The 9014-nt window shown below is 41.0% G+C and overlaps 3 protein-coding genes and 1 pseudogene across 3 annotated transcripts in view; 2 read left to right on the forward strand and 2 right to left on the reverse strand.

Annotated features, from left to right (window-relative positions):
• Positions 1 to 2233, reverse strand: part of LOC139782496 (uncharacterized) — a 5226-nt gene extending 2993 nt beyond the window's left edge. Inside the window, exons 1-5 of the mRNA XM_071721529.1 lie at positions 1758 to 2233; positions 1377 to 1666; positions 594 to 1269; positions 308 to 477; positions 1 to 204 (exon numbers count right to left, since the gene is read on the reverse strand). The exon at positions 1 to 204 is cut by the window's left edge and continues 1931 nt beyond it. Of these exons, the coding sequence (XP_071577630.1) occupies positions 1 to 204; positions 308 to 477; positions 594 to 1269; positions 1377 to 1666; positions 1758 to 2015 (1598 nt within the window). The 5' untranslated portion in view covers positions 2016 to 2233. The remainder of the gene's footprint in view (positions 205 to 307; positions 478 to 593; positions 1270 to 1376; positions 1667 to 1757) is intronic.
• Positions 2234 to 2265: 32 nt separating this feature from the next.
• On the forward strand, positions 2266 to 6874 carry LOC139782497 (uncharacterized; annotated as a pseudogene).
• Positions 4211 to 5141, forward strand: LOC139782501 (protein DOP1A-like). Its single transcript, XM_071721531.1, has 5 exons — positions 4211 to 4266; positions 4410 to 4592; positions 4654 to 4685; positions 4770 to 4935; positions 5048 to 5141. Exons 1-5 carry the CDS (start codon positions 4211 to 4213, stop codon positions 5139 to 5141), a joined length of 531 nt encoding a protein of 176 aa, XP_071577632.1.
• Positions 6763 to 8716, reverse strand: LOC139782502 (probable ATP-dependent RNA helicase DDX49). Its single transcript, XM_071721532.1, has 4 exons — positions 8696 to 8716; positions 7719 to 7891; positions 7264 to 7619; positions 6763 to 7177 (listed from the first exon to the last, which is right to left on the reverse strand). Exons 1-4 carry the CDS (start codon positions 8714 to 8716, stop codon positions 6900 to 6902), a joined length of 828 nt encoding a protein of 275 aa, XP_071577633.1. The 3' UTR covers positions 6763 to 6899.
• Positions 8717 to 9014: the final 298 nt, after the last annotated feature.

Consider the following 9014-nt stretch of genomic DNA (forward strand, 5'->3'; position numbering starts at 1 on the left):
TCCTGTTGCTGCTGCTTCTGCTGCTCCTGTTGCTGCTGCTCCTGTTGCTGCAGCTGCGGCTGCAGCTGCTGTAGCAGCTCTTCCATTTGTTTTTCGAGCTGCTGCGGCTGCAGCTGCTGTAGCAGCTCTTCCATTTGTTTTTCGAGCTGTTGCACTGCCACATCATGTTTTTTCAATTTTTCTTGATGGCTTTTATCATCTACTCTGTAAAATATAGTTTATCATTATGTTGATTTTATCATTATTGATATTACAAAATATATTTAGACTTTCATACAATATAAATAAAATATGTATATATATTTACTCTTGTAGTTTTTTCCTTCCGGTTTCAAAGTTTTCGATAATTCTCTTTAAATAAGAGAGAGAAAGTTCAAGACTTCTCTTCTCAAACTCCTCAGTGGCATTATAGTTAATTGTACCCGCTTCGTTCAAATACCTCTTATACTCATTTTCGATTTTGAGGTACATTTTGTTCTGTAACATAAATGATGAAAATTTAACATTAAATTTATCACATGATTTATAGTTCTTGCGCGTTGTGTAGCAGTCAACAAATTGAAGCGGATTATCAAAAATAAATAAACAAGTACCATATCATCTGCTCGCCGATAGTTCTCGTCACTGGCACTGTACTTATCCTCACGCTGCGAATAAAGCTGGCATTCTTGGCAATACAATTCGTTGGCAAGCTTCTCTCTCGATTTCGCCAGTTCATTCAACTTTTTCAAAAATCTTAATACTTCCTGACTCGTCTTCAAGGTGACTGGTTTACTGTGATCAATAGGATTCTGGCTCACGTTTTGTAGCACTTCATTTGCCCTTCTTATCTTAGGCTGAGATAACACTGGGCTTTCGGGACTATCCAATTGCGTTTGCGATTTACGTTTCGTGATAGTAACGAAATTCTTGGATTTGTTTGGAGAAACTATGTCATCTGGATATTCAAATGTCTCCAAAATCTCATTCTCAATATTGTTGATCTTTGGTATTCGGATATTTGGATTCGTTGTAAACGCTGAATACAGCTCCATCCATTCCTGGTAGCCTCCGTTCAGAATCTTAATCTTATTATGCATTACACCAGGGTCACTTTTCTCAAAAATCTCCTTCAATATATTTACATGAACACACTGTGCCAGAGTCTCTTGCGTAGCATTCCAGTCTAGCAAGACTAGAATGTCAATGTCGTGTTCCGATCGATTAACATATAATTCAAGCGCATTCATATCTTTTAGGAAACATTTTACAAAGGATCTACCCATTAACCTACAAGCAAAAACCCACCATAAAAAATTAATATAAATTAAGAGAGACCCGATAGAATTGAAAGATACAAAATCATAGGAAAGATCGCAGGAAAATGCCTCGCTTACCCTTTTTTAATTTCAGACTGTGGGATGTTTATACATCTCTTCGACAGTATCTTGGAACTTTCATAATCGGCCTTCGGCCTAGTATCGATGATCAAAAATCTAGCACCTCTCTTTCGTATTAGATAAAACAACTGATTGCACGATATAAACTGGTCACTATCGCTACACAGCCTTATATACAAGGATTCTTCCGTCGGTATTTCGCTAGTATTTCGCTTCGTTGATTCAAGCTCATAGCGTACTTCTAATTTTTGCTTCATGTCTGCAAGTACGTTTTTCACTTCATTTATCTAAAATATAAACATTCATATATTCCACCATCCATACGACAACGTCAGGCTGGTTAGTTGTAGAAATGCAGGTATTAAGTACACTTCTTACTTGGTCGACCGTTATGTCTGTTGCATAGGAATAGACCAACTTGCCGTCCTCGTCGCGAGTTCTCTTCGTCCACAGCCACTCGACGGTGTCCAGCCACTTCTTCAGCTCGATGTACGCGGTCTCGTCGTCCCCTCGCTCTTTCGCCAGATCCGAATTAATTCGCATAGCGGGGAGTCTGAGGTACACGTTGTTCGGCTTCCTCCCCGCAAAATTGATCTTGGCATTTTGCAGGAGATCGTTGACGCAGGTGAACTTCATCGTCGTCGGATTGAGAATCCGCTGAGAGCGCGAGGTCGGGGGAACCGCCCGGCATCCGATGCAACGTGGACGCAACGCACACGGCGCAGTTCGTTGTCAGTCAAAGGGCAAACGTTAATCGCCTAATCTACTTAGGACCGCGAGACATAGCAGCCCGGTGGCGATTCGGACGGAGGCGGGATATATCGCCTCTCGCGACGTCCAACGACAGACGGACTCCTGGTAGTACGGAAGCGCGCGTCGCGCCACACGCGGTCCCGCCGGATACAGCTGCAGTGTTGCCAACTTGGTGGTTTTACCGCTAGATTTGGTGGTTTTGAAAGATTTTTGGTGGTAGGAATTATCGGTTGAGCACACATTTCTGCATAACGCATAATGCGTAAGCATAAGAAAATTGATTGGTCTATTTCCTTATGCACATGTGTATGGACCAATCAATTTTCTTATGCTTACGCATTATGCAGAAGTGTGTGCTCCCCGCTTTAGTGGTAGCGGGAAATTTAGTTATTTCAAGATGATTTTAGTAGGAAATTTGATGATTTTAACATAATTTGTAGTTTTTAGTGGGAATTTTAGTGATTTTAAGATAATTTGGTGTTTTTAGCGGGAATTTTGGTGATTTTAAGATATTTCGGTGTTTTTTACGGGAATTTTGAATTTGATATTTTAGAGATAAATTATATAATTTTAAGGATGTATATCCGTTATGTCAAAATAGAGGGATGAAGCTGAAATTTACAGAGATTGTGCACTTATATATCCCAAAAACCTGTGTTAAATTTGCAATCGATTGTCTGACCCGTTTCTGAGATATCTGCTTTAAAAGTTACAGAAATTGTATATATATAGATATACTTCCCATGTAAATAACATAATATATATCTCTGCTCCTGTACAGTAAAAATGAATGAAATTTTTATGGTACACTTCTATGACATCGAGAATTGCAATTACGGTTTTTTAAGTTTTTCTGTTAATATTTTTTTTTCAATTTTTTAATGATTTATTTAAACAATATCAAGTACAAAAATGGGAAAAAATTGTGATTTTTACGCTTTTTCTGTCCCAATGATAACATGTTGTTTATGAATAATTTCTGAGACTAGCTTTACACTGTTTAATCAAGAAAACAAAATTATACTACATATAGCTATAGGTAAAACATCCTTAAGATAACTTGGTGGCGTCGCATCTGCGCTTGCGCGCGGCAAGAAGCAACGCGGTAGCCAATCAAAGTTCGCCAACTTCTGCCGCGCGGCAAGCGTAAGGGCCGGTCTACAATGTGTGTTGTAAGTGGTTGTAAGTCGTGAGTCGTAAGAATTGACCAATCACAGTCCATTATTCTCCCTGCGGTCGAAGAATAATGAACTGTGATTGGCCAATTCTTACGACTTAAGCGGGGAGCACACACTTCTGCACAACGCATAATGCGTAAGCATAAGAAAATTGATTGGTCCATACACATGTGCATAAGGAAATAGACCAATCAGTTTTCTTATGCTTACGTATTATGCGTTATGCAAAAGTATGTGTTTCCCACTTAACAGCTGGAGCTGGAGGTCAGCTGGGACGCCTGGGACTAGCGACGATCGACCGTTACGTGTCCGGGAGTTCGAAAGACGTCGGAGGATTAGCTGGCGGGGAACTTGGCACTTGAGGAGCGATTTCAAGGACTCGAGGCTGCGAGCGGTATGTCGACTCGGTGAATCGCTGCTGAATTCCTGTGGAGGGAGAGCGAGACGCCCGCGCGACGAGATAACCAAACCGTGATAGCGGGCCGACGACAGGTTCGGCTCGTCTCGTGTAAACACAGCCGCGTAGACGCGAGCTATGAACGACCGCGGCCCAGTCGGTTCGTTCGGTGAGAGAGCGAGAGGGTAAATTTCTGTTTCCCTGGAGTCTGGCCGAGCGGGGAAAACGGCCGCGGGCCGGGCCTCGCGCGGCCGCGATACGCGTATACATATACGGGCTCTACGTGGTAACGCGGAGGATTGATTTCCAGGTACCGCGGTGCCCGCCTTATCTGAAGCCACGATGTGCCGCGCGATAAGACCCGCAGCGTAATTGGGAACCTCGGTGTGACTCATTGTGCCGTGAGGTAGAAATCTGGAATCATGTAAAGTGACGTGGAGGAACAGCATCGTCGCGGCGTAGTTCGTTTAGTCGCGAAAGATAGAGAGAAGAGAGACGCAACAATGGGTTCCATCGCTCTAGAGGAGTACGAGTTGATGAAGGACTCGAAGTATCGGGTGTAAGTAGATTAGCATGTTTAGCATCACTGGCACATGCGGCTCAGTAATAATTGTAATAATTGTAATAGTTTATATTTTATCACTTGGCATTTGTACAGTTCAAAGAACTCGTTGTGATATGTTATATATATTTGTCATACAGCTATGTGTCCGCTGTCGACAAGGCCCTGAAAAGCTTCGAGTACACGAGCGAATGGGCAGATTTAATTTCTGCCTTGGGAAAGCTCAACAAAGTACTGTTGAGCCATGAAGTTTCCCGTTATTCCAAGGAGAATCAAAATATCAAAGAGATTAGCCCAATGCATGCATCCGGCGTTACCTTCTGGTGTTCACTTAAAAGCTTTAGAAACGTACGACATTATTTTTAAGTGTATGGGCACTAATAGGCTCAGCCATGAGCTCTTCATTTATAGCGCAGGTAAGCGTCACCTGTCGAGAAACGTGAAAGAAATAATGGTAGGCTACTTTGGTACATTCTGTATACTCGTCTGTTCTCGATTAGGGCTATTTCCGTTATTGGGTCATGCTGCTATGAATGTCAGGCCGTCATTGTTAACGGTATATGAGACGCACTTTGTGCCACTCGGCGAAAGGTTGAGACCAGGATTAAGTGGTTTTTTAAGCGGCGTCCTCTTGGGCCTAGAAGATGGATCTGATCATTTTGACAGGTACGATCCACGTTATTATCTTTGCAGCATTTTTTGGTGTTATATTCGTAAATAATATGTAGATTTGTGCGTGAGCGTAATATAAAAATTTATGGGGACATTATTTTACCAGAACTAACTCCTTACTGGAGAAAGTGTGCGAGGGTGTGGGTGCGGAACACTTTTATGCATGTCTCTGGGACTGCTTGAAAAATGACTGCTCGTGACATCGTGCGTTCCCTCGTGCCACGTTTGTCACTTTGCGTTATCACGTTTGTCATTTCTTTCAGGGTATCGGGCAGTTAACACGCATGATATCCTCGCACCATGTCTCGAAGAACATTGAGTTTCTTACGCAAGATAGTCGTATTATATCGTCCAAGAACGTTGCTCAGAATATAAATCTAACAAACGATCGTCCTTTGTTGGTTATCCTCACTTGGCTGTTAGCTGTTATCAAAGCGACGGCACGTCATGAAGTTTGTTAATTTGTATATGGAACAAGGTTTTGACGTGGCAGTGGTATCCCTTACGCCTTGGCAGCTCATGTGGCCTGTGAAGGGCTCTAGAGTAAGTACACATGGTAGATCTGCTTTAGACAATTTACAATTTGTTACACGATTCTCTACTTTATGTATAAACTGTAAATAGAATTCTGTCACAAATCGTAAATCGTCCACAAGAAGGATTTTAATCCATTTGTTACAATTTTCGAAGTTTGTTTTCAGCTAGTGGCAGCGGATTTATTAACTTTCTTAAAGCAAAATGAAAGTTACCAACAAATTCTGTTACACGGGTTTTCGGTAGGCGGTTACATGTGGGGTGAAGCTTTAGATTTGATAGAAAGCAATAAGGATAAATACAATAACATTACTGACAGAATTGTCGGACAAGTGTGGGACAGTATAGCCGATGTCAGTCAGATCGCGATTGGTTTTCCTCGTGCGGTATTCCCGAAAAACACGGTGCTGCAATCTGTGCTACAGAAATACGTAGAGTAAGCAACAGGGACAAGATCAAACACCAAACAAATAAGTATCTCTAATTAATATCAAGTTACTTTTTAGATATCATATGAAGACATTCCATCAGCAAGCGACACAGTATTACATTCGATCCAGTCAGATATTTCAGTGTACGCGTGCCAGCATTACTATTCATGAGCAAAACCGATCCTGTTGGAGCTGTAAACAGCAATTTGTCTGTGCGCGATACCTGGGAATCTTTAGGAATAAAGGTAACGCCTCGCGTTTGCTGGCTCATGAGAGAATCACGTAAGAGACGTATGCATTTATATGTTGCAGACGTACATGAAGATATTCGAGGAGTCGCCGCACGTTGCCCACTTCTACACGTATCCTAAGGAATACGTTGCCGAGCTCTACGCCTTCTTACAAAAATTAAACTTAATACAGAACGAAGAAAAGATTAGAGCGCGCCTCTAAATATCTTAAAAGCGCGTTATTCTCTTCACACGTAGCCGTATGATATTTTTTTAAATATAAAGTTGCCTTTTCAATTACATTTTATTCCATACATTTGTAATATCCAGGACTTGTCACACAGACATAATATACATAGATGTAGATGACATCAATAGATGATTTTATAAATATTTAAATTTACAAGATATTTATATAAAACTGCGAGTAGTTAATACCAAGTTTGAACGAAACAAAAATAAAACGTTAAAAACGTCTTTAAAAACAATAAAAAAAAACATATCTTAGTCACATATTTTTATACATTTATCTTTGAAGTAATTATGCACTTAGTACAATGTGCATTATTACTTATTATTATTTAAATATAAATTATAATGTGGTGCAATTTGGGTGCGACATAACGTATTTTTACTTTTTTTTCTTTAATGAATTAATACAACTATGGTAAAAAGATAACAGTAGTATTACTTATCATTGTATCACAAGTTATACGAACAGGCATAATGTATGTTGTACATTTGGTGTTTTTTATTACATATATTATATATTAGGTTGTGTGTGTTTTAACACAAACCGTTGTGTCTCAAGAAACTTAAAATTTTTGTTTCTTCGCTCTTTTCTCTTCCTATGTTCCTCTCTCTCCTCCTTCCAGGTATCTACCTCATCCGGAAGTTGCATTCCTCCTTCGAATTCTTCTAAAATTAACTTTTTTTGTTTATAGATCATTTTCTTTTCGTAAAAATCAGTTTCATCCAATTTGATTTCCGCTTCCCGTTTTGCCACCGATATTTGCGTCAAGATTGTAACGATTTCCTTGTCTAACATCAATTAAGGGATCAGATGTGATTTTGAGCCATCTTTATTGAAAAAAAAAAAAGAAACGCAAAATAGGACATGTACTCACCGTCTACTTTGTATTCCGTTAATTTAGTACCTATGGCATCTTCGATCGCGTGCAATAATTTGATATCGTGTGGAGTTATCAAGCTTATCGCCATACCGTTTTTACCTGCGCGAGCTGTTCTACCGACTCTATGAATGTATTCCTTCGGTACATTCGGTATTGTATGATTAATGACTAATTCCACCGTGGGAATATCGAGGCCTCTCGCCGCGACATTGGTAGCAATTAATATCTGTACGTGGTTTGACTTGAACTTGTTTAGCGCTGCTAAAGGTTCCTTTTGCTTAATCATCGCGTGAAGAGCCACGTTCGTAAATCCAACATCATTCAACGTCATTGATAATAATTGACAGTGTCTAAATACAACACAAAATAATAATATATAAATTAGATCTAGATACGTAATCTTTGAAAGATCTTTTATGTTACGTGACAAGAGCAATTGTATTCTTTACTTGCAAGTATCCGTGAATATCATGATGGAACCATTTTTATCGGTGGCGCGAAATGTCCTAATTACTTCTATCAGATACGAATCAAGCACATCCTTAGGACACAACACGTAACGTTGATCCAATTCCTTTACTGTGGCAATACCAGCGTCATCTTCCTCTTGCCACGTAAAAACCTAGAAAAGTTGTCATTTTTATTCCTGCTAGCGGTAATTATTCAGTTTACACCCCTCACCTCCGATTTTGATGAACTTAGGCTTAATCGACGCGTTTTTGCTCAAAACGACCGAATCTGGCAGAAAAAAGTGTCGCTCTGCCACGCGAAGCGAGATATTAACAGTTAAAGTTGACAGGAATCAGGTTATGATTCCCGTCATACCGACGAGATGTAGCAACACTGAACATGCCCTGCGGCCACATACGCATGCTCAGTGGCCGCACGCGCATGGTCAGTGGCCGCACGCGCATGCAAAAGTGCGCCAATTTTAAATATGATGACTATTGACTGGTCAATCGTGCGGAATAACCAAGCGTCTTGATTCAAGCAGTTAGGTATCACGCTGGGAGTTTGTTTAGTTTTATTATGCGGGGGAAGGGTTTCTGCCGCAGGCTACTTTTATGTAAAAATCACAACTTCTATAAAGCAGGGCATATACATGTGTGTGTGCCCTGCTTTAACGAAAATCACAACTTCTATAAAGCAGGGCATACACACGTGTGTGTGTGTGTGCCCAGTACATGCGTGGGCGGGGAAATTTTGCTCCCCTGCACCCCCCTTTCCATGCATGTACTTTATAATTTTGCTTTACAACTTAGCATGTACTTTAAGTTGTAAAGCGAGTTCCACGCTTTCAACCACGGGGGGTGCGGGGGGGGCGAAGGCCCCCCTCGCACCGCCTTGTCTGTGTGTGTGTCCACGCGAAACGAGGTGCCACATGGGTTCATGACGCGCTTTACAACTTAAAGTACATGCTAAGGGCCTTCGGCCCCCCCCGCACCATCCGTGGTTGAAAGTGTGGAACTCGCTTTACAACTTAAAGTACATGCTAAGTTGTAAAACAAAATTATAAAGTACATGCATGGGGAGGGGAGCAAAATTTCCCCGCCCACGCATTCACTGGGCACACACACACACACACACACACACACACACGTGTGTATGCCCTGCTTTATAGAAGTTGTGATTATCGTTAAAGCAGGGCACACACACATGTGTGTATGCCCTGCTTTATAGAAATTGTAATTTTCGTTAAAGCAGGGCACACACACGTGTGTATATGCCCTGCTTTATAGAAGTTG

This window comes from Temnothorax nylanderi, unplaced genomic scaffold (genome assembly GCF_030848795.1).
Source record: "Temnothorax nylanderi isolate EJ_2023f unplaced genomic scaffold, tnyl_v1.0 TNYL_tig0418_pilon, whole genome shotgun sequence".
Lineage (NCBI taxonomy): Eukaryota > Metazoa > Arthropoda > Insecta > Hymenoptera > Formicidae > Temnothorax > Temnothorax nylanderi.

Bases quoted from the DNA above. Each gene is read 5' to 3' on its own strand.
- LOC139782502 (XM_071721532.1), bottom strand. From the start codon at position 8,716: ATGGTGCGGGGGGGGCCGAAG. The intron at 7,892-8,695 runs GCCCTTAGCATG...CAACTTTTCTAG, and splicing joins TGGTGCGGGGGGGGCCGAAG to GTTTTTACGTGGCAAGAGGA. The intron at 7,178-7,263 runs GTGAGTACATGT...AATTGATGTTAG, and splicing joins AACGGAATACAAAGTAGACG to ACAAGGAAATCGTTACAATC.
- LOC139782501 (XM_071721531.1), top strand. From the start codon at position 4,211: ATGGGTTCCATCGCTCTAGAGGAGTACGAGTTGATGAAGGACTCGAAG. The intron at 4,686-4,769 runs GTAAGCGTCACC...GTTCTCGATTAG, and splicing joins GCTCTTCATTTATAGCGCAG to GGCTATTTCCGTTATTGGGT. The intron at 4,936-5,047 runs GTACGATCCACG...TTATTTTACCAG, and splicing joins GGATCTGATCATTTTGACAG to AACTAACTCCTTACTGGAGA.